The 24589-nt window shown below is 57.2% G+C and overlaps 1 protein-coding gene across 4 annotated transcripts in view; it reads left to right on the top strand.

The window, feature by feature from the left end:
• NFATC1 (nuclear factor of activated T cells 1) overlaps positions 1-24589 on the top strand; it is a 103014-nt gene that overhangs the window by 15098 nt on the left and 63327 nt on the right. For all 4 annotated transcript variants that reach the window (XM_029232698.1, XM_029232705.1, XM_029232683.1 and 1 more), the window contains exon 3: positions 15421-15580. In XM_029232698.1, the coding sequence (XP_029088531.1) occupies positions 15421-15580 (160 nt within the window). The remainder of the gene's footprint in view (positions 1-15420; positions 15581-24589) is intronic.

Here is a 24589-nt window from a genome sequence, read left to right as displayed (position 1 = left end):
TTGGGGACAGGAGTCAGCCCGTCACAAGGGTTTACCGACACGTGGGCTCAGTTTTTGTTTTGTTTCCTATAAAACCAAGTGACGCTCGTGTCTGTGTTTTTGGCTTCCCTGCTCACACCTAATTGCCGTCACTGCACTGTCGGTGCAGATGGGACCTCGGCTCCGCTATTCCCCGGAGTAGCGCGCCCGCACCAGCCCCGCCCGCCGGCGTTTGGAAACAGCGCAGCCTTCTCCTCCCAGGAGGCGGGCTGCCTGGCGGGAGCCTCAGCTCCTCCGAGCGTCGGGGCTGCCGGTGCTCTGTTGGGTCCACTTACTCAGCCCGGGGTTTTTATTTTTAACTAAACAGCTTTCCCGACAGGTGGGCCGCTAATGACCCCTGGCAGAGTGCTTTCTGCTCCAGGATTTTTATCAGGCGTAGACTGTGCACACGGGCCTTCCCAGGAGGTGCATGGCCTTTGCCGTGGGGGCTGCGGGGGCCTCTCCAGGAAGAGGCGTGTGTGACAGGCATGCAGGCTTCTGCCTGTAGATTCAGGTATTCGAGGCTCAGTGTTTTCTTGTCCCTGCTCCCTTTTTTGTTCTGGCGGCAAGACTGCATGGTAGGGCCCAGTGCCTTCCAGCCGTTGTGCCCGTTAGATGAGGAGAGCAAATCGGTAGGGTTTCATTTGTTTCAGAATTTTCTCTGTTGTGCTCAGACCCTCTTTTTCTCCACAACTAAAGCACACATGAGTTAGTTAGAGCGCCAGTGGATAATGTAGTTCCAGGCGCCGAATGAACACAGCTAAACCTTTTTGGAAGTTTGTGGCAAAGAAACAGTATGAGAGATGAAAGTTTCTAAAGCATCGGACGGTGAATACTTCCTTTCTGGTGGCACATTTAGGAGTCGAGAGGTAGAGAAGCAAGGATTACCGTGGACTGGGAATCAGAACCTGGATTTAATTCATAAATGTGGGAATTTTAAAAACCCATTTGGAGGCGTTTTAAAATATAAAAACTGTTTATGCAAGCTGTCCTCTCTTTATAATTATTACTTAAGAAGAAGAAGGTTTTGAAGCTAACCTGCTCGAGCACACAGGCCCACACACAGTTTAGGACCTTCTCATTTTCATGGACCGTGACGGGGCGTCAGTGAACCCACATCATCACTGCAGGTGCAAAGGTAGCTACCGTGTCTCCAGGAGCTGCTGTGACCAAACCCCACAGACGGGGCGGCTTAAACAGCAGGCGTTTATCCCTCAGGGTTCTGGGGCCTGGAGTCTACGATCCAGGCACCGGCGTTGAAGTCCTTGGACCAGGACCACCCAGGGGCCTTGCCCTACCTTGACGGCCCCTGTAAAGACCCCCACATCCAAGCGTGGTGGCCTTCTGAGGTCCTGGGGTTAGGACTTCAACCTGGGACTTTTGGAGGGACCAGCTCAGCCTGTGACCCCCGGTGGCAGATGGGGTGGCTTCCTCAGGACCTCAGCAACGGGGAACCTGCGGGAACGCGGGTGTTTCTGGGGGGTCGTCCTGCGTCAGGACGCAGAGCTGCTGCCTGCTGTCTGCTCCGGGGTCTCGGTGATGATTCCCTGGTTGAGTGCCCTGCTCCATTTATCTCTTGGTCCCAGAGCTCCGGGCGAGGTGTGAGTTCACGCCAACAAACGCTGTGAAGGCACCACACTTCCCCCCGAGGGTCTGAAGTCAACTTTTCCCTCTGTTTTGGTTCCACATCAAAATATGTTTCCTGGTCCCTGGCGATGTGTTTCCGTGTGATCCCGTCAGCTGGTGCAGGGGGTGGGGGTGGGGTGGGCGGCTGGAGGCCACGGGAGAAGAGAGAGGTCGAGGCACTCACCTGCCGGGAAGGTGGCCAGACTTCCTGCCCATGGGGTCTCGGGCTGCCCAGCCGGGGTGCCCAGTGCTGCCAGGCTCCGACGTCTGGGGTGGACGGCTTATCGGGACAGATCCACTTCCCAGCCTGTGGTGCAGCACCTCTGGGCACTTCTACTTCTGTCTTGCCAGTGAAAGGACCTTTTTAATGAGAAGTGTGCAGCGTTATCCTCTTCCCAAGGAATTTGGGGGTCGTGGGCTCACTGCCCTTTTGGGGTCTTCTTGTCTGTGCAGCATGCGCGGCTCGCCCTGTGTGCAGAGCCTTCTGAAGGGCCCACGGGGCCACGCAATGATGCTAAATTCTTCCCACAGAAGGTTTGTGAAACCGACAACGGTGTTGGATAGAAGTTCATGGGTTTTACCTAAGAGTTTAGACTTATTTTAGGGCCTCAGAGAATATGACGCTTCTGCTCTTAAAGCTTTTGGGAAACGCAGGCGGCTACTTTTAGGTGTCCCCCGCGCTCACGTCCGACAGGCCATGAGCCTCTTCAGGAAGGGGACGGTCTTCCCACCTCGCTTCTTTCTGCGGACGAGAAAGCGATTCCGCCGAGGACGGTGCCACACGGCTCCCACGACCGGCTGTGGCAGTGAGGGTGGAGGTGACCGGCCGATTCCCACTCCCGGTGGATTGTTTCTCCGTGGTGGCTTTCAGAGGACGTTGTATTGTCCCAAAGGAGCTAAAGTTTAAACGTCCGTTGGTTCAAGCGAACGTACTTGAGCGTCTGCCCTGGGCGAGGGTCCATATCCAGGGTCCTCGCTGTGTGTGTCCAGTGAACTTGTGTTTCCTTTAGAATAGGCTCGGGGAAAGCCCCAACTTTTGAGGCCTTAATGTCTCTGTCTGTGCCCGGCATAACCTCTGGATTTGCCTTTAAAGGGGCAAAGTTACACGAGGAATGTATAATACTTAAAAGGAAACTAGTTTTGGGAATGCGGAGCATTTTAAGGTGAGTCTTTTGTGACATCAACAGCACACGTGTTGAATTAAATTCCTGTAGACAGACTTTGCTTTTGTGATTTGAGTACTTAAAGAGTAGACTTTCTTCAGGGGCGAGGGCACGCGATGAACAGGGTTACTTGGGGCTACTGGGTTCAGTGACCCGAGGGGCTGCGTGTCCAAATCAGTATTTCAGACGGGGTTTCTTTTAGGTTGTTGGGTCCAATCGATGATTTTAATAACATCCATAACCTTTATGCTGTGTCTAACTGTTAGTTTCCAAAAGTCCGATGAAACTACTGCTGACTCTGACTGCATTTTATAAGTTGTTTGAATATTTCAGAGTGTATCCTAATTTGGAATAAGATTAAATGAAGCTGGAGGCTGGTAACAAATCCAACTACACGTCGTTCCGCTGGGGCACCCCTGGCCCCGGCCCGTCTGCACTCGGTGGTCTCCATCGGGCCAGCCCACTCGGGCTTTTGGACCAGTCAGTCACTTCTGGGTTATTTTCTCTTTTCTGACCTGGCAAAGGATCCTCAGCCCCATCATCTGAAGATCACAAAAGGAAGCTCACTGGGGACTCCCCTGGTGGTCCAGCGGTTAAGACTCTGCGCCTCCACTGCAGGGGGCTCAGGTTCAATTCTTGGTTGGGGAGCTAAGATCCCATATGCAGCACGGCCGGAAAGTTAACAAAAATTTTTGAAAGATTACCAAAAAAAAAAAGGAAGCTCACTGATAGCGAGCTTTAAAAAGAAGACAGTTTGTGGGGAGGTCTCTGCACGGTCCCCCTGAGCACTTGCTTACAAGACCCAGCGCCAGGGTCACGTGTTCAGGCCCCACTAATAAGAGGTAGAGCTGGACTCACGCCGTGATTAGCTCACCCCAGAGGCGCCCCTGGCTGGGCCCCTGCTCCCCGTAGCCCTGACGAGTTTTCCCTCTAATCGGGGGGCGTCGGGGAGCCTGGGACCTTTCTCTGACGTCCGCGTCCTGCTCCCAGGATGCTGGTGGCACTCGGGGAGGGTGGGAGCCCCGCAGACAGAGGTCCTCATGAGGCCAGAGGCTGACCTTGGCCACAGGCCTGCAGAGGCTCCTGCAGGTGAATTCGGAGTCTGAGTGCAGGACCCGGGCTGTGTGTTTCTGCAGTTGTGCTTTCTTGCCGCAGGACTATGTGGTCTCAGAGGCCCAAACCCTCATCCCCGCGGGGCAGGCTCTTTCTGGTTTCCCAGAATTCATAGCTGACGCCAGAAAAGGTGCTCTGTGTACTGACTTCCAACTGGAAAAATTAGCCTTGCAGATTCAGCTGTGACCTGTGGATTTGTGGCAGAGGGAGAGGCTTCTGCTCCACCTTTAGGGCCCTTCCCCTAAGGTGTCCGTGGAGGATGTAGGCCCTGATTTCTCTTTTTTTTTTTTGCGGTACGCGGGCCTCTCACTGCTGTGGCCCGCCCCGCTGCGGAGCAGAGGCTCCGGACGCGCAGACTCAGCGGCCGTGGCTCACAGGCCCAGCCACTCCGCGGCATGTGGGATCCTCCCAGACCGGGGCACGAACCCGTGTCCCCTGCATCGGCAGGCGGACTCTCAACCACTGCGCCACCAGGGAAGCCCTGATTTCTCTTTTTGATGTTGTTCTATGAATGTCTATTTTTAGCCATGAAAAGGAGAAAGAGGATCTCAAGTACTTTTGCGTTCCTGGAGAGGATAAAATAATTTGAATCTTTGTGGCTTTACACACAGATGTTTAAGTCTAGCCATTGAGATCTGCCATGTTGGCTGATTTTGTAGATAATCCGAATGTCCGCAGAGTTTCGGCTACGAAACCGGTCAGCTCCTGGCCTGGTCCTGCTCCCACCGGGCCGTCCACCCATGTGCGTGTGAAGGCGGGGCTGCTGCGCTCAGGGGTCTCCTATCCCGGGGCCCCTTCCCGGGTCTCCAATCTTGAGATTTTCCAAACCGTGAGGAGACTCGACCAGGAGCAAGTGTCCAGTGACGACACGCACGAGTGACCACAGACACAACAGAATTGCTTTCTGCTCAGACATTTTCCTCCGAGGAGAGTGTGGGGTGCTCGTCGGGGACCCCGGGCACCTGCAGCACACCTGGGCTGGGCCTCCGGGGAAACAAGGGGACAGTCCTGCCGGAGACTGAAATGTAATCGTGAGGCAGCTTTAAAACTCGGCCTTCCGTGAAAATTAATGAGCAAAATTGTATTTATATGTCATGATGGGCTTTGCTTTTTAAATAAATGCTTCTAAAATACCTTCTGGGGCTTCCCTGGTGGCGCAGTGGTTGAGAGTCCGCCTGCCGATGCAGGGGACACGGGTTCGTGCCCCAGTCCGGGAAGATCCCACATGCCGCGGAGCGGCTGGGCCCATGAGCCATGGCCGCTGAGCCTGCGCGTCCGGAGCAACGGGAGAGGCCACAACAGCGAGAGGCCCGTGTACCGCAAAAAAATAAAATAATAAAATAAAATACCTTCTGGAAGCTGGGGCTTGACCCACAGCACTGAGCTAGCTGGTTTTCGGTAAAGAAAGCAGCCCACATGTTGTTTTTCCCTCTGAGGTTTCCCGTCCAGGTTCGTCTGTGCTCTGAGCGCCCAACAGGCACTGGCTGCGAAAGCCCTCACGACTGGAGCACGGAAGCGGTGCATTAATTACGCGCTGCGTTCCAGTGCTCTCAGCGACGGTGCCTTTGTCACTCCGGCCACGTTGTTTTACAGGCTTGTTGAGGTGGACGGTTCTGTCCTCTCCCTGCTCAGGCTTCATGTAGATTTAAGCGGGCTGTTTCCAGGATCTGACTGTTCTGCTCAAGTCTTGGAAGCCCCGGGGCCCCTGGGAACGCCTGATTCTCTTCCGAGAGTCACTTCCCACAGGTGAGCGTAGCCACCTGCAGGGCAGTCACACCGTGATGATGCCTGTTTCCCCTGAGCCCAGAGCTCTGCAGGGCTGTCGGGACGTGCGTGCACTGTGGCCTCAGCATGCCTCCCCGGGGACCTGGGCTCGGGGCCAGCGAGCTCACGGGAGGCGTGGATGGGTCTCACTTTACAGATGGGGAAACTGAGGCACTTGGAAATTGCTAGACACAAAACGAAAGACAAAAGGCTGCAAGGCTCCAGTTGCCGAGTCTGGGGGTGCGGGACGAGTGTGGTCACTGCAGGGCTCGAGGCTGGGAGGATCCAGTGATGGCCGTGAGTCCCCCACTGCGGGGGCACGTCTCGGGGCTGGACATGCACCTGTAGGTGGTACTGGCGTCCCACTGTTTTATTTCAAGTCGGATGTTACAGGGGGTGGGGGGAGGCGGAGTCCGGGGTGCTGCGGTCACTCGCTCTTGGTGTCCAGAGAGCACGGCAACGAGCGCAACGCCCAGCGGGCTGTGCCTGTCGGGCACGGGGTCTCCTCTGGCCTGACCACAGGCTGAGCTCTGTTTCAGCGAGACCCTCGCTGGGGCCGTGAGCTTCTCTAGTCCTCAGGGAGCAACGTGCCTGATGCAGGTACATTCCTGTAGATGATCTGAGAAGCTTATTTATTACGTCCTGAGCCCCTGAAGTCTGTTTTAAACTTAGAGTTTGGAAATGGAATGGTTACTATTTCATGACTGTCCAGGTTTTCCTGTGGGTCCCCTATTAAAACAGATTAAGGGTGAACTCTGGGAGCTGCCCCCTGACGGTCCTGGCATCTCTGGGTAGAAATCAAATCCGAGTGTCAGTTTCATGGCTTATTTATGCCCCATCCTACACTAGCTCGGCGATTCTGTTTCTCGGTTTTTATAAGCAGTGTGGCAGGTATCATCTGAGCTTTCTCAAGCTCTGTAATGACTGGTTAGCAGCAGGCTCTAGCGGCATCTGAAAAGGCATTTGGGGCCCAGTAACAGTCACAAACTCGCTAGCATCAGCCCCCTGTAACAAACATGAGGGTCAGTGGAGAAGCAGAGGGACCACCTAGAGCTCAGCTTCCCACGGGGGTCCTCACCAAGTAAACATTCCTCCACCCACCCACCCACCCTTCTTTCCATCCACCCACCCACCCTTCTTTCCATCCACCCATCTATCCACCCATCCACCCAGACATCCATCCACCCATCCACCCAGACATCCATCCACCCATCCAAGGCATGGGCCCTCCCTGTGCCCTTTGTTCCACTCCAATAGTGGACGTGAGGGAAAGGCGGCGTCCTCCCTTGTCTAGATAGTTCTGGTCCCCGGGGACGGAGGAACTGGGTGCAAATGCAGTTGTCTAGTCTTGGGTCAGGAGAAGCTGCCCCAGTAGTTTGAGAAATTCCTCCAAAGTAGCTTATTTTCCACCTCAGCTGGATTTCTGGACAAGAGCTCTTTGTGTCCCACTGGGCTGCCCCCACATTGAGTTGTAGGAGCATCTGGTGTTCTTAGACGTGTCTTCTCTCGGGAGAGGTTTTAGGAGTTGGAGGGCTTGTTTTCCTGGAGAACAGAGGGCCGGCTCTGTAAGAGGAGGGCCCCGCAGCGATGCTGCCCTCTTGCGAGCCGAGGAGGAGACCCCAGGTGGCTGTCTGCCCGGGAGAGGGGCCAGGTCCAGTCTGCCTGGGGGTCCTGGAGGCTGCCTGGCTCCCCCCGTGCAGGTGCAGGGCGGTGGGAACTGTCGGGATGCAAGTCTGGACGGCAGGGCCTGAGAGGCTTACGTGAAACTGGCCTGTTTTGGGGGGGGCGGCGTGGGGATGAGTGGTGCAGTGTAAGGATGACGGCAGTTTTCCAGAAAGCTGGAAGGAAGTCTTAGCCCCTTGGATTTCTCCACACCCTGTTCGGTGGAGCCACTAAAAGCAACGAATTCTTATGAAATTCCTGAATTGATCATTAAGGAAAAAAAAGAATCTCTCTACAGTGGCCTTGCTGTTCTTGTTCTGAAAGTTCCAGGTCCATGACTGAGTTTGAATTGGATTTCTGAGCAGACCTGGGCCTGGCAGAGCCTCCGAGCATGCCCACCTCCCGAGCATGCACCAGGCACTACACCCCGTCCATGCCCCCCCACAAGTCCCCGGGGCATGGGGACAAGTTGGGGACCAGTCGGGAACAAGTCAGGGCCGAGGTGGCAGCAAGGAGGCATCTGGCACTGGTGTGACCCAGACAGGGCCTCTTGGGGGGGGGGGGATCCTGGGCCTCAGGACAGGTCACTGGCCGCAGAATCTCGAGGTACGGGGGCCCTGCCTACAGCACCCGACGTGGGGCTCCCTCCTCTCGCCTCACCCGCCTCCTTGCATCGTACTGCCCGGCTCTATCCCTCGGCCCCCTGTTCACCCACCAACGTCTCCGTAAAAGCACTTTTCCAGCCTCCAGGAGTGGTCAGGGCATCTCCTCCAGGCCACCGTCCTCCTCGTGGCCAGTCCTGTCCCCGAGTCCCCTCAGCGCCATCTGAGTGACAGTGCAGAGGAAGCCGGTCCCAACAGCTGGGGGTGACCACCCGAGACCCCCGGGCGTGAGTTCCTGTCTGAGGCCCGCCCCCCAGTCCCATCCCTTCCAGACCCATCAGACGTGCGAGCCCAGCCCCAAAGGACTTTGGCCTTTCGTGGATCACAGCCAGCCCCTCCCCGAGGGCTGTTCCCTGGGAGGGTGGGTGGGTGGGTGAGGACGCCACCCACGGCCCGCGAACCTCTGGGGGGTCATCAGCGGAGAGGTCGGCTTCTCCAGGGCGCCCTCCAGGAAGGCCGACCTTTCTGGCATGGGAGGAGCTTTCTCACCCATGCCTCTCAGGGGCCCCGGGGGGAGCTGGGTGGACCTTGGGGCGAGGTGTGTGGTCCCGGCCAAGCCTTGGCCCGCGGGAGCCTTTGGCGGCCCGGAGACCCTGCTTGATTAAACAGCCGAGAACTGAGCTGATAACCTTTTTTAAAATTAGAGGGGAAAAGACAAAACAAAGCTAGTAAGTTAGGCGGCCATGGGCTCCCGACCCTGGGAAGACGTGTTACTTTAAAGTTGGGGTGATGTCCTTCCCCTTCTGCTCTGGTTCTCTCTCATTCGGGCGGACTTCAGTCCTGCCAAGTTCCGAGTTTGTAGCTTCAGCTCTTTTAGAAACAGAAGAGTCCTGAAAGCTTTTACAGTTTTCTTCTAAGTGATAAGTCCATGTGAGCCTTAGGTCTCAGAAAATTCAGAATTGAAAGGATTCTACCCAAACCATCTGAACCAAAGAGCAGCCACCCTTCCCGGGTGTCTACACGGAAGGAGAACTCCACAGCACAGGGGCTTTGCTGAGGCTCTCGTATGCGGCACCTTGCGGTGGGATGTCCAGTGCACGGTGGTTCTCTGACGTTGAGTGGACAAGGCCTTTTTTCCGGGAGAAGGTTCCGGAAGGGCTCCAGGCTCGAGTGCGGCCAGTTTAGGGAAGTCGCTGCCTCTGACTCAGTCACCGAGCTCACCAGGGCAAGAACAGGAAGGTGAGAAAGTAGACGATTTGGGGAGTTTACAGTTCACATCCTTCACTGTGGAGACTTTTCAATGCCGATAAACAGAGGGAAGTGAATCCCTGACAGCTCCCGGCCCTGGAACATCACCGTGGTAACTTGAGTGCCTGTTTCTCAGCTTTGCTGTTTCGCTCCGTATCACAGAAAACCAACCTGTACACGAGTCAGAGACTAGTCGTGGGCCGCCACGCCCACACCTAACTGACTCATTACCTGTGGTCCTCTTGCCTCACCTCAACACCCACACCTGTTACTTGGTGGTAAATCCCAGACCTCGTGAAGTCTTACCCATCGATATTCAGCGTGTCTTTCAGAGATGGGGGCTCAGTTTTAGAAACGAATCATGACACCGGTAGATACCGTACCCGACACTGATATGTGATTTAAGAGAATCCCTTGGTATCACCGAGCAAGTGTCCAGACTCCCCTGACGTACTTTCTCCGAGGTGGTCGGATTCCAACTCCGGGCCTCCCAACCGGCTCAGGTGCAGAAATCTCTGTTTCCCGCACTCAGCTGCGGGGGGTCGGCAGGCCCCAGTCCGGGGCGCCTGACGCACTCCTCTGTCCCTGGCGTTCGCGGTTTTTCCTCGAATTGCTGCAGAATCGGGGCCTTGCTGGGGTCTGGCTCCGAGTTTTGGCGAAGTGGTACGTGCCGTTCCCTCAGAGGCGGGTTCTGGAGTCTCTGTGGTGGTAGCAGTGGCCGATGAAGCGGCTTAAATGGAGAGGCCTGGGGTGAGCAGGTCTGGCCCGAGCCCCGCCCCGCTGGCCATCAGGAGCACAGAGGGGTGGTGGGGACTGAGTGAGGCTCTCCGGAGCCCTGAGCCCTGCGATGACCTTGGTTTCGAATCAGTGCGAATGGCCTCCGTCCGTCTGTGTCCCCGCGGTCAGCCGCGCTCCAAGCCGGGTCTCCTGTGCTGGAGAAACATGCCATTGGCAGGCTGCACCCGCGGAGACTGGCGGGTCGGCTGGTGTCCCTGGGTCCTGCTCAGGGGCGGGTTTGGTTGGTATTGAGGCGTGTGCAGGCGGTCGGTGGTGCCGAGCTCAGGGCTGCGGTCTCATAAACGCCTGCTCCGGGGCGGCACAGCTTTTGCTGAAGCGCGGGAGGCTGTCTGTGAAATCCTTTGTGTGCTGGAAAGACTGCCCAGGACTCGCGGGTACCCAGGGAAGCCCCGAGCAGGTGACCACAGTGGCCGGGCAGGGAGGAGGGGCCCCGGGCAGCTGGGGCAGGGCCTGGATGGGGGCGGGAGACACGGGCTGAGAGAAGTTCGGGTTCGTCTCGGGCTCTGCATGCCCGTGGGGAGGTGGGCTCCAGGCTCCAGGCCGTGAACTAAGCGTCAGAAAAGATCCTTCACCCTTTTCCCGCGTGAAGGAAGCACAGAGATTCAGTAGGACACGAAAGGCTTTCTGGTGGGAAGTGGATGGTGGCAGCAGCTCCAGGAGCAGGGGATTCAGATTGGGGCCCAGGGGGCTCCCCGATGGAGGTCGCGTGACTCCCTTCCTTGTGTCACACGAGCCGGCGTCCCCAGCCTGGAGGCCAGGCCAAGCCAGGCCGCTTAACACCTACTCACAGTGGGGCTCCTGGTGGCTCTGGGAGACCGTGGGCCTGGTCCACCCCTCGGCCCTGGGGGCGGGGTGATGGTGCCAGTGGTAACGGGTGGAAACCGCAGGCACTCAGCGCCGACGCGGCACCAGCGTCACTCCTCGGTGGACGGGGGGGTGGGGGCGTGAGACGCGGCCTCCAGCCTCTTCTTCTTTAAACGGGAGCAAAAGGAACGTGATTCAGGTCCTTACGTACCAAGTGCACAACAGCCATTTAGAAGAACCTTCTATTTGCAAGACCCACAGAGAGTTGCAGAGATCTGTGTCCCCTTCAGCCAGTGTCCCCAGCAATGACAAGTTGATATTAAGGACAGTGGCCGTCATCCCGGAGTGGCCTTTGGAGACCCCGAAGGAGCCAGAGTTGGGGTGTGGGGGGCCTGGAGTCCCACGTTGCCATTAGTCAAATGCGTGTAAGAGGTCAGGGGACGTTTGAGAGGCCTGGAGACTTTCAGAGATGTTACCACTGGGGGTTCAGAGTGTTTCAGTTTATTGTTACCACGTGATGGGTGCGTGTTATAGGAAGATGCAGCCTCAGAGCACCCTTCCCTGTGTGGTTTGGCAAAGATTAAATCCATCGGGCCCTGTGTTGGCGAGGCCGTGCAGGGGACCTGACCCCCGGGAGGTGTCAGGAGCCTCAAGTGTTCATGCTCTTTGACGGAGGCTGTGGATCTGTGCTGAGGAAATGACCAGAAAGGCCACCAGGATCTCACGCTGGATGTTCACACCTCTGGTACTCATAAGAGCAACAAATTGGGAGCAACCCACAGGTCCACCCACAGAGCAGTGATCAGTCATCTACAGGACAAGATGTGACGCTGAGATCAAACCATTTTTGAACAATGTGCTAAAATGCTCAACATGTGATCTTTACGTTAAAAAAGCCAGGGTATCACACTATGTATTTTATTTTGTTAAGATCTATCCCTTTTGTGTAAAAATACTTACAGATATACGCCCAGCTGTGGAGGTAGTTTCTCTGGTTGATTATGAGATACATACGTGTGTGTGTGGAGAGAATGTAAAGTAGCTTCTGTTTGTACAGATCAGCGGGATCTTAGATTCGAATTTAACCGCGTGTTGTCTTGGCTGCATCGAGTGTGGCTTTTTAAAAAATCCAATTAAGTTGGAGGTGAGTTTGAAGTTATTCAGCAGCCCTGGGCTGAGGCCATGAGAGAACTCTCCTGATGTGGTCCCCGTGGCGGCTCCTCTCCGGGTCATTGGTGACCCCCAGGAATGACGCTCGGCTGCAGGGCCCGTGAGGGGGTTGGGCTGGGACAGCGCAGCCATGAATCACCGTCCTCGTAGCCGGGGCCGCTGCGTCTTGGAACATTCCTTCCAGTCTTAGGCCTTTTCTCTGAATCAGAGATACATTTACATTTTTTGTGGAGTTGCCAAACTCATGCTGAAAATTTCCAACCCCAAACAATAATTTAAATTGTCTGTATTACAGTATTTATTTTGTGGACCATTCTAACTTTAAATTGTCTGTATTGCAATATTTATTTTGTGGACCATTCTAACTCGAAACTGTGCTCACGCTGTGTTGCTGGCTCTGTCCGTGATTCAGGAGCCAATCATTTCCCCAGATCTATTCCTCTGTGGTGTTCAAGTGCAGAGCGGCTCAGAAGATGCTTGCCCTGCGCAGACGGCGAGGGATTGCACTTTCCATCCTTCCTTTGCTTCTCTTTCCGTCGCACACTCTCGTTTTTTAATTTCCTGGGAGTCAGATGAACCTAACTTTTGTTTTTCATTTGTTTCTTTTCTGTTTGTAGCAGAGGACGGTGTTTTCACTTAGATCAACAGTATGTATAAGATAACGGAACAGATTAGTGCGTTGGATATTCTAAACGGAGACGTGGTCCGGTCCCTCCGGGCGGGGTGTGCTGAGCTGGGCAGTTTGTCTGGGGGTCGGGGCAGCTCCCGTAAGATGCTAGTTACCGAGGGCCGGCCTCGCGCTCGAAGCCCGTGGCTCACTTGTCCTTCGTCCTGGCGGTGTGGCCGCATGTGTTGCTGATAACACGTCAAGAAAGTGCTTCTGAGCGCCACAGCCCGGGAGACTGCTAAACGCATCACGGAGCTTCGCCCACCAGGAAAACTCCCATTCGATTCTGTTTAGCGTTTCTCAGAAGCCACCTGGCATTGGGGGTGGGGCGGGGGGCTCCTGCGCTCAGCCCGTGACTTGGGCGTTTCCCTTGTCTGGGCATCTCGGAATCTCCGCGCACACACATGTCCGCCCCATTCTTCTTGGTCACATCGTCTTGAGTTTTCCGAGGCTGTACTTAGTGAGAACCGGGGGGCGGGGGGCATCTTGTTGACATGGAATCAAAATGTAGACAGCAGACGGGGGCCCGGCGGGTGGGCGATGAGCATCCCACCCGCCTGCGGTCTCGCTTCCTGAAGAAATCTGGGTTTAGGTTGGCCGTTGAATAGAGGGTTTTCAAGTGCAAGTTGGTCCTGGAATCAGACACGTAGTCTGGAGGAGGGGCTTCCCAGGGTTGGAAGGCCTCCCATGCGGACGGTGATTTTAGGGCCCAGCAGGGTGGACACGGGGGCTGAGGGACACACTCCAAAGCGGCCTCCGCGCCTGCACGGAGGTCCTGGCCCCTGGGGGGCGCTGGTTTTCCCCACCTCCACTGGCGTCTGACTGTTGGACACGCCCACTTCACTGTATCTGCGGCGGATTCCAGTTAGGATTTTACATTTCTCGCTGCGTCGACACAGATGCAGCCTCTTCTCACGTTCGAGCCTTTGATTTGCTGCTCGAAGGTCGAGCTCAGGCCCACTGGGAGGCCCGTCCGCCCGGGTGGCATCGGGGCTGGCGGTGTCCCTGGGGCCCAGTGAAGACTGTATAGTGGGATGTGGTGTGCGCGGCCTGCGTCCCGCCAGGCTCTCAGCAGCGCCGTGTGCTCTCAGAGGAGCCCGGCGGGCGGGGCTGCAGAGCCCGAGGGTGGACAGGGTGCCCGCAAAGCGGATTCAGCAACTGACGTGCGTGGCGAGATGATTCCGTTTCTACCGTCACTGGAAAACCACGAATGCCCCGAAATATACTGTCCTTTCCAGGAGTATTTTGCACGTGTTTTAGAAATTACATGTTTGATTCCAATTCAAGCTGATTTCTGGGCTTTTTCTCCTTTCAAAAAGTACCTTTATTCTATCTATTGTTTTGTGTTTTAAAAATCACCCTGATTCATAGTCTGAGATGAGGCGGAGAAGCTGGGGGACGTTTCGGGGAAGCAGGGGACCGACTCCTTCCAGGCTGAGACGCCACGAGCACTGCGTCCGTGTGTCTGGGCCTCTAAACAAAACCCACCCTTCCCAGCCACCTGTCCCAAACAAGCCGCCGGCACGCACGGTGTCTCTGCTGCATGCACGGAAACGGACGCATCAGTGACAGGCGGAGCGGGGCGAGGGGACAGTGGCGCCCAGACGGTGGAGACTCTGGGAGCGAGGGCACCTTCAGCACTGTGTGTGGAGGGCGAGACCTGGGCGCCTCCCGTCCACCTCTGCGGGGGCAGGGGGTCCTCACACTGCTCCCGCTCTGCAGCCCTCCTGGCCGGCCCGGGGTTGGCTTCCAGACACCTCTGAGGTCTGACGAGCAGCATCTCTGTTGGGTCAGGTTCTGCATCCGAGAGGGGAGGGGGAGGGGCTGTCACCGTGGGGACCAAGAGCCGCCACCCCCCTCACTGGGCTCTCGTTGTAGAAGGGCAGTGGGTGGACCAGACCCCAGCTCCTGTGAGGGCCTGGCGGCCTCTGCCTGTGAACTGTGGCTTTTGGGGGTCAGCCTTTTGTCTTTTTACAGGGCAGGACCCTGAAGCATGTTCTGTAGGGAGAGCAGGACCTTTGGCCTCACGTGGACCTGGTTTCAGGTGGCAAATGGCCTCCATCTCCCATCTGTACAGGGAGGCTGTCAGTGCCCCAGAGATCTGAGGTTGTCATGGGCCTCGTGGACCCCTCAGGCAGGGCCCGGCTCACTCCACCTCCCCTCTTCAGCCTCCAAGTGACAAACCCACCTTGCAAATCTGCCTTGGGCCCCAGGGCCGCTCCCTTGGTTCTGTGGATCTTTGCAGCTCACTCGCGCCCTGGGTGGGCGGCTGCCCAGGTGTCATGCACGGAGCACGGGATGTAGGGGGCTGGGCGAGATTGCCACAACCCCGCCATTTTATCAGGGGCCCGGTGGCACCCCCGACGGTTCACTCCTGCCCGCAGCCAGCGCGCGTGGGACAGAGGGGATGGGAACCAGGCCGCCCAGTTCTGAGGCCAGGCTGATAGAACTGTGATTCTGAAAAGGTCTTTAATTCTGGAGCCTATCTTATTAGGGAGGTTAAATAATTTATAGGCATATCGTGAAGGAAGGAAAATATTTTAAGGTCGTGTGGGAAAATGTTTCCATCTTATTCAGAAGCTCATCATGAAGGCCTGACAAGGCTCTGGGCGTCCATCACGATCGGGTTGCCGTTGGCTGTGTCAGGCCGTTATCCTTATCGATGGGAATTTCAGATACAAGCCCGGCAGGATGAGCTGCTTCTCAGGACCCCAGGGTCTTAGGTGGGTCTGTGGTCTGCGGGAAGCCGCAGCATGAATGTTTAATGCTCTGTGTTCCATTTCAGCCCGTCTCTCCCTGCCCTCGACTGGCAGCTGCCGTCACACTCAGGACCGTACGAGCTGAGGATCGAGGTGCAGCCCAAGTCCCACCACAGAGCTCATTACGAGACGGAGGGGAGCCGGGGGGCCGTGAAGGCGTTGGCCGGAGGACACCCCAGCGTGCAGGTATCCACTCGGCTCTGACTCCAAGTCCTGTCCCTGCTGCAGGGGCAGCAGCTGGGGCTGGTTTAATCCAAAGGCCACTTTGCGGTAACAGCTAGCAGCGCCTTTCATTTTCTGTCTTTTTTTAAAAATATTCTTATCTCCCAACCAGTATAGCTAAATATCTTATACACAGTCAAGCCCCAGTTTTCTCCTCAATACATAGAGTGGTACAATGGTACAATATACAGTGGTATAAAGGTACCAAGCTCTGCTTGCCTCTGGAGCTCATAGACCAGCTGTACTCGTTACACCTGAGGCTCCTCTTCGGTGGAACTGCTTTGGGGGAGCAGGCGATACCCTGAAGATTGTGGGGGCGTGACCAGCCCGGCGGGGTTGGGAGGACTCCCCTGGACGGTGTTGCCAGCAAGCCTTTATTCAACGGGGAGGCAGGACGGCTGTAGCGTTTGCTTGTGTCTCCTAGTGGGTAACTGAGGGGACCTCGGTACAGCCCGGCTATTGCTGTGTCCCGGTGGACAATGCCCTTTATCCCCATGTGTCCCTGAGCAGTCATGTTCCACTCAGAACAGACGGGAAAGAGGGAAGAGAGAAGCCAAGGGGAGACAGTGTGTCCAAGAAGATGCCCTGGGCCACCTTGAGGGTCCATCTCGCTGCCTGGATGGTGGCCAGTGGGCAGTGTGGCCTGGGGGCTGCTGTCTAGACCTCTTAGTAGACTTGACCTTGGTGCTATTTCGTTTTAAGGTGTCCTGGAATAGGAAAATTTAAAAGAAAAGAAATATACCTTTGAAATAAAAGTGCTTTATTTTTGAGGACCTTTAACAAATCTGTAGAAATAAGTGTTCAGGGTTATTAGAACCAAGGACTGAAGCTTCTGCTGAGAAGCGCGCCCGCGATTTCTAGTCCAGCTGCATTTTGTCCATCGTTCCTGCTGCAGACGTTCCACAGCGTACACTGCACGCTGGGTGCCGTGCACGCCACACACAGACGGGCAGAGGACTCCTCCTGGCGCCCCTGCTCTGGGGAGAGTCAGAGAATCGAATCCAGCCCCGAGAGGAATGGAGCCCACCTCTGCCCAGCCCTCTGCTCAGAATTAACCCCATCCCCCAGATCACAGATGGGGACAGATGGGAAGAGCGTGCAGCCCTGCTCTGCCCTCAGCCGCTGTTCCCCTCCTGCGTTGGCCGTGGCCACCCACCTCCTGGGGCTGCTTCCCCGAATGTGGCCACCATCCTTGTAGCACGTCTCCCCACGGCCGTCAACAGAGCCTTGACCAAGGTCTCCTGGGGCCACGTTAAGATTTGTCCAAAGCGAAGTCCGTCTGCACGGCAGCTGCCTCTGGTTTGGGGTTTTCAGGGGCTACTTTTAAAGACTCCATCCTTTCCTCTCCGAAGCCTTGGACCCTTTGAGGCAGTGGTTCCCAAAGTAAACCTCCCCAGGGTCCCTTAGAGATGCGATTCTCTGGCCCACGTGCCCCACTGGGCCCTGGGTCTGCTCACCAGCCCCAGCACTGGAGTGCCAGCTGGGACCCGCCACTTTTCTTCTCAGCTGGGGACAGGAGGAGTGGGGACCTGCCGTGGGGTGTCGGGGCCAGGGCAGCATCGGGGAGGGGCTGCTCCGGCCTCACGGGGAGCCGGCGGGGCTCTGTCGGTGTGGCTCCGGGTGCCACTCCCCAGCCTCACACACCCCGGGGGAGATGGGTGTACTTGGTGTCAGAGTCAACGTGTTCAGAGCTGGTGTCCAGGCCGCGCCTGCCATCCCAAACCTGTCGCTCCCCTCCAGCCCAGGAGGTGGAGGTGAGCTCGCGGACAGGCCGTCCTGCAGGCGGTGGCATTTGGTCACACGTGTCTCCTTATCAGCCCAGCATCTCCCACCAGACCCCTGTGACGTGAGCTGTGACCGTCCCCTTGGACGTCTCCCACCAGACCCCTGTGACGTGAGCTGTGACCGTCCCCTTGGACGTCTCCCACCAGACCCCTGTGACGTGAGCTGTGACCGTCCCCTTGGACGTCTCCCACCAGACCCCTGTGACGTGACCTGTGACCGTCCCCTTGGACGTGAGCTTGCCCTCCTGCCCCGGAACTGCAGCCATACGGCGCTGACAGAGACGGTTCTCCCCCGTCTAGCTATGCCCCTGCCTTCTAGTTCGCTCCCCAACCCTGTCATTTAGGGAATGGTGCAAGCCGGAAGGGGAAGCAGCAGGGCACCCCGTGTTTGTATTTGATTCCATTTAGATAAATAAAAATAAAGCTTGCGAGGGCAGGAGGGCGCAGAGACAAGTGCCGGTCCGCCGACGCGTCAGTCAGGGCCTGGAGTGTGCGGGGTGACGTTGGGGCGACGTCGGAGGCTGTGCGCTCGACGCCGGTTAATACCCACTTGGTATTGGTTGGCCGCTTGACTTGGGAAACGCAGAGCGGGCTCAGCAGTGCCCAGCGGCCCTTTCAGGTCCCCTCCCGGGCGGAGGCAGGTCGGATAATGCCTGCGCTTAGCCAAGTCCATAAACGGTGTTTTAAGTCCCTTCCTGCTACGGTTTCCACTGGAAGAAAGTACGTTGCTGCTGAATGGAAAAGACATTACAAAGGTGAGGAAGTAGGCTGTTCAATAAGGAGAAATGGAAATAAAGCAGCAGAGAAATAATGGCCCAAAGCCCCCGTTTCTTGTCAATTACATTGGCGAGGGGCGCTGGCCCTGGAGGGCAGGGAGCCTCGTGCCACGTGGACACTCCTGTCGTGACATGCAAAGCGCGGGGCTGAGGCCCTGAGCGAGGGCCATCCCTGTCCTTGGCCTGGTGGCTGTGGCCCTGGGGACAAGGGCGTGCCCCGCCTCTTCTGGGAGCCCAAGGAGCCCACCCCCTGCAGGGTCCCAGCGCCGTGCTCCCATTCCCACCGGGCAGGTGTCTTGGGCACAGGGCGGTGTTGATCTCTCAGTGTAGACGAGATGGAGAGGACTGAGACTTGTGGAGGAATTCCGAAACTTGAAACCGCATTGGAAATACCTTAAGAGTGAATCCTCCAAAATTATTTCGAGTTCAGTGATGGCAGGATGGGAGAGGCTGCTTCTGGGTTTAAGCAGAATGAAGGCCCCTCCCCCTGGCGCACAGCTGAACTGCGAGAGGAAACCAGGCCCAACAGAAATGTCAGCCTCTATCAGCATTCCTCCTGCAAGAGGGTTAGGACTGGAGAGTTCTCTGATCTGTCTGCAGTAGAGGGAGTCTGTGTGCAAGGTGAGGTGAGCAGGTAAAAAGAGGGGCTTTGGGGTTTGTTTTCTTTTTCAGTTAGTGGAGCACAAACTGGATAAAAATAGAATTTGCACATAATTGTAAAACAGATGAAAACAGAAAGCTCTCTCAGTTGCCGTGAAAGCCCAGTAACCACAGAGTTTTATTCTGCGCTGTGAGTTATTTTAGCACATCCTCCGACACCAGCGGCTCCCCGGAGCTCGGCCACAGGCTGATCCACATGTTGGGGAGACAGCCACTCCCACTGGCCGTTCTGCGGTCAGCTGGTCAGAGGGAAGCCGGGTTTTGGTTCCGGGGCATCCAGGCCGTCCCTCGGAGCCGCCGTCACATGGAGCTCAGAGGAGGCCAGCACCCGGGGCTTTTGCTGCCCTTCTAGGACAGCCAGCTCATCGACCTGCTTCTGCATCCCCAAGCTTGTCGTGAAGTCAGGGGCAGTGGCCTTGTGTAGGACAGAGGCCCTGCCAGGCCCAGGGAGGACTCCTGCATTTCCCGAGCATCCAAGACGCAGGGGGAGCTGCCTCCACCTCCGCGGCCCCTCCTCTGAGTCTAGGAGACGCGACGAAATGCAGAACCTTCTTTCCGGGCAGAATCAGGCTGCAATTTCAGATGAGGAAAGGACCTTGCGTTCACGTGGTCTTGTCCCCGTTTTCATTTGGGGACACAGATGTGTACGGGGCTTGCCCAGCATCGTTCAGGGGCTGGTGCCGGGAGTGAGCGTTCCAGACCGTCCACCACCCAGACTCTCCAGAGCCCTTGACGGCCCTGGTGGGTGTGCCCGGCGGGCACGTCTGGACCCCCGAGGCTGCTGTGACGGCCCTATCGGGTGCTGGCTCCCCTCGCCCGCGGGCTGGAGCTGGGCAGGTGCGGGCCGTCCTCCTCGAGGTCCCCGGCTCCACTGGCGGGTGTGCGTGTGATGTGGCCACAGCGAGCACCGGGGCCCCAGGTCTGCGCTGGCCTCTGCTGACTTTGTAATGATGGGACCAGGGAGGAAGGGAGTGTGGGTTTCCCTGAACTTTAAAATTGTACCTTTTCCCCTACTGCCAAAGGATTCAGACACACGTAGAATCCGCCCGGGCGGGAGGCGTCCAGCTGGGGGCAGGGTGGAGTGTCCTGGCTCCCAGCGCCCAGGGCCCCTCTTGTCATCGGTCCAGACCTTCTGCCACCAGCGCCCCGCGTGTGTGTGTAAATCCATGGGCCGCTCCCTGGTTTAAGACGCAGGAGCCCCGAGAGCTTCCGACGGGGATGCAAAGGCCTTTTCCAGTGGTGCCAGCAGGATAGACTGACCCGGAGCAGTCAGAGCGGGTGCTTCACACCGTTGTTCTGTGTCTCCTGAGCTGCAGGGCTCACAGCGACTCTCCGGTGGGATGAGTGCGGGGCCCCTTTGCCCCGGGGGCCAGGTGTTCTGGGTGCGTCTGGGGGCCCTCCCTCCAGTCCAGTCTCCCAGCCCGTGCTGCTGGCACCCCGCCCCGCGTCCGCGCCCAGCGCCCGGCCGGCAGCCGCAGCTGGTTCCCTGCCGTTGCCGTCAGTGGGTCTGGGCTGAGGAGGGAGAGTCCCCCGCCTTCTCCCTGGGGAGGGAGAGCAGAGAACCGTCGGGCTGCGTGGAGTTTGCCTTTCCAGTGTTTTTGCCGATAACTCAGAGTACGCGTCCCCAAAGGGGTCCCTGGGTTCCTGTGTTCCCTCTGCCTCCGAAGAGAAAGCTGCAGCTCCAGGAGGCCGTTTCCGTTCACTTCGTTTTTCTGCTTTTCTTTCCTGCTGTGTCCCCGACTCCCTCCTACCCTCCTGGGCTGTTGACCAGGCCTGGCCGTCACTCTTCCCTGCCCGCTGCGCTGCATCCCTGGTCCCCTGTCCCGAGAGCAGAGGTCCCTTCCAGGAAGGTCCCCGGTTCCTGCCGCCCCGTGGGGGCTGGGGGAGTGAGCTGGGGGTCGTCACGATCTCTGACCCAGGGGTCAAAGGATGAAGCTCTGTTTACCCAGTTACCAAAATAACCTGCTCGATAGCATCTAGCCCGTCACACAGGAGGCCAGGCCTGTGTGAATAATTAATAGGTCGCAGAAACGTGAGACTCGGCAGAGGCCTGTCAATTCCTGAACAGCACTTTAGGTTTGTAATTTGTGTTCCTGTCAGTTATGAGTGACCAGTGTAACCCCTGTCAGGCCGGGTGACTGGCGGGGGGATGCGGGGACCACCCTGGCCCAGGCAGTGGGGACCGGGAGGCCGGGCTGGCCCGAGGGGGGTCCCGGCCCCGGCCTGGTGCCCTGCGTGGTGCAGGGGCCTCTCTTTAGGGTGGTCGGCTTTGAGGCTCACGTTTGCCCCCGTAGGCCAGGACAGGTATTTTTCTATTATGTAAGACGTTCGAGCTGACACTGAGGAAGGAACACGCCAGGAACCAGTCATTCTTTCCAGATCGTTACAATCAGCCGGTCGGCTGTTATCACTTTTCATTTCCTGTAGCACCCCGCACCCCTGGGTCCAGAAGCATCAGCCTTTCAAGAAACAGGCTTCCTGGGGGTGTCTGAATGCTGCGGACACACAGCAGTGCTTTCTTTTGTCTGGTGTCCACAGCATGTTCTGTTTTACCCAAAGCTTTGCTCCATTCTTTCTTATGGAAACTGGATTGAGACAGGATCGTTAACCTGGAAGCCAAGGTTTTCACAAAAGCCAGAGAAATAGATGCTAGTGGAAGAAATTCCTTGGGCCCAGTGAGGAGCTGAGGGTCAGAACTGCCCTATAGCAGCAGCCCTGCTCCAGCCCAGACCCCACCCCCTACCCCAGGAGCTGAGACAGTGCTCGGACGCAGGTCTGACCCTAGCCCGGACCCCGGTCGTCCGGCAGCCAAACGCCGCTGACCTGCCCGTGGGGCGGATTAATCTTTTATGGGGCAGCTGGGCAGCGGACAGCTGCCCTCTGCTCTTCCAGCAGCGTCCGGGCAGGTGGCCGTTTCCCTCTGGGCCGGCCGCGCACACAGGCCTGGACGGTCTCACTCTTTGTAGACACACCTGTGTCGTGGGAGCCGCTGCCATTGTTCCCACGACACAGTGGGCTCTGCGGAAGCTCAGGGCACCGAGCGGGGGTTTGCCATTTCTGTTCCCCCAAAGCAAAGAGGTGCCTGTGCCTGCGTGGTCTCGGTTAGGGTGTCCTGTCCCTGCGTGGTCTCGGTTAGGGTGTCCAGTGGAGTCGCACCGTGTCAGCACGAGAATGCAGTGAAGTTGCCAGTGATAATAATAGGAAGGATAGCTGGGATTTTGTTGCTGTCTGCTGACACACGGCACAGACACTCGATCTCAGGTACGGCACATTGGTTTTTAAACACCTGTTTTAGAGTTTCATTGGGCAGCAGAACTGAGGACAGCGCAGTTCAAGTTTTCCTGCAGCCGATACAGTCACTGGGGGATAAAGTCCGCGAGTAGCTCAGCAGTGGAAACCTTTTCAGAGCAATAAACAACATCGTCAGCCTCCAAAAATCTAATTCAAGGGCTTTGGCTTTTGTGTTCCAGGCTGCGGGAATTCTAGAATAAAAGTCACCTCGGGCACAGAACCTCTGATGACTTTCCATAATTCTGCTGTGCTTTCTGCATTATCCCAGGGTGTTTTCCTGATGTCTTTTGAGGGCAGAGCCATGTGCCGGACCGTTTCAGTTCAGAGCTATGCGTCGGCACTGCGGCCCCATCGCAGCTGTCAGAACATTCACACGTGGTGCAGGTGGGGGGGGGGAGGTGCCAGACGGTGTAACGGAGATAATGGTGAGAAACCACTGTCTTTGATAAAAATGACAAAATAGGAAAATCCGTGGCCCTGGCCGGCCCTCCCCTCTGACTGGGGGCTCCATGGTCTCCTGGGGGCCGCACCATGGGCGGCTGAGTCACAGATGCCCAGTACCCTCGGCTGGGGGCTGGCCCGGTGGGAGATCCCCGCCTCGTTTGCTTCGGGACCGGGTCTCCCTCCCACTGGCAGCCCCCAGCCTGCTGCCCCGTGCAGAACCCTATCCTTCGCCTTCGGGCCAAGCTCTCCCCAGGGAGGGTCTTCTGGGCGTCGTCCTCCTGGGGCACCGCCCAGCACAGGGACGTAGGGAGGTGCGCCCGCTGCGCGGCCTGCCCTCCGTGGGCAGAAGGAGGACGAGAGCCACGGAGGGCACGCCGGCCCGAGCTCTGGGGCCCAGTGTCTACGCCCGGCTCGCAGGTGGGTGGCTCCTGGCAGCGACCCCGTGTCCAGGTCCTCCTGGGCACCCCTTCCTGCTGTGCTTTGCAGACTGCTCTGTCTCCGGGGGGCGCTCTGGATTTGGGGTGTGCTGGCTCCCTGAGCGCTGCCCCTGCCCCGCACGCAGCTGGGGAGCCGCGAGCACCCCGTCTGCACACTCGAGGGTGGGGCGGCGTGGCCTCGCCGAGCCGGGCTTCCAGTCTCCTTCTCCTGCACGGGACGCTGGGCTCTAGCCAGCACAGGTGGCCAGCTCGGCCCTGCTGTGGGCCGGGCCCCGCCCAGGAGGACTCATGATCGTGCCGTGGCTGGCGGCGGTGGCCGTCCCCTCAGCAGCAGCTGGAGCCAGGGCAGGGCTGGCCCGACGGCAGGCCGGTGACCGTCGCGTGGGCATGTGGGTGTCTGGCAGGCAGCACCCTCGGCCCACACAGCGCCTCCGTCAGCCCTCGTCCGGGCTCTGCCCGAGGCCGCCCTTTGGGCGCTGGTGATAAACACCAAGGGCCAGGCCCTCTGCCCACCCCGTATGCCTGGGGGGTGGCCACTGCCCCTGTCCGTCGTGCAGTGTTTCCAGTGAGTTCAGAGAGGCCGTCCAGGGGAAGGAGGGCTCGGGAGCACAGCCTTGGCCCTGCCTGCCTGAGGTCTGGTCTACTGTGAGCTGGCCACATGCCCTGGACCCGTCCTCCCTCCCGGGCCGGCGCAGGGTCGTGGGGGGGGCAGGCGGCGCCCCTTGGGGAAAGCTCTCCTGTGGTTTTGGAGACTGAAAGCTCACACGACGCAGCCTCTTAAGTTAATCCAGTACTGGGAAAGTTGGGGTTGAAAGAAGTGGAGGCAGCTTGAGTGCTGGATTCTCTCCTTCCTGCAGAGTCCCTCTGGGTGTTGTGTAAAGATGCACAGTTTACATCTGGGTTAAATGCGTGATTTCCCTTTAAATTGCCTGCTGCGCTGTGCGCAAGGATCTCTTGCTCAGTGTATGTTTGTCCCATCTCAAAACTTAGTGGAAAGTAATTTCCCTCAATTAACTGGTCCTTTGTACGACGCTCCTGCCACTGTGGGCTTGCGCTGTGGGAATTTGAGCACCGAGTAAATTTGGCGTCAGTCATTCCCTCTGCCCGTCATCCTGCCGTGCAAGTGCGAAGGTGAGCAGAGCAGCTAAAAACAAACATTTTTATGTGTAGGAAACTCACCAGGTCTTACACCTTGAAAGTGGAATAGCACATTTTGTTTAGTTTAGGTTGAAGCAAAGAGAGGTCATTGTTATGACAGGTAATTTTATTTTATTTTATTTGTGTGTGTGTGTGTGCGTTCAAAATACTGATTTATTTTAGGTGATGGGATGAAGGGTGTTTCTTTTTTGCTTCTCTATCTACTTTTTTTTTTTTTTAACATCTTTATTGGAGTATAATTGCTTTACAATGGTGTGTTAGTTTCTGCTGTATAACAAAGTGAATCAGTTATACATATACATATGTTCCCATATCCCCTCCCTCTTGCGTCTCCCTCCCTCCCACCCTCCCTATCCCACCCCTCCAGGTGGTCACAAAGCAGCCGCATAGCACAGGGAGATCAGCTCGGTGCTTTGTGACCAC

The sequence above is a fragment of the Monodon monoceros genome, unplaced genomic scaffold (assembly GCF_005190385.1).
Source record: "Monodon monoceros isolate NGI ecotype Baffin Bay Population unplaced genomic scaffold, NGI_Narwhal_1 Super_Scaffold_1, whole genome shotgun sequence".
Taxonomy (NCBI): domain Eukaryota; kingdom Metazoa; phylum Chordata; class Mammalia; order Artiodactyla; family Monodontidae; genus Monodon; species Monodon monoceros.
This window is presented reverse-complemented; position numbering and strand designations above follow the sequence as displayed.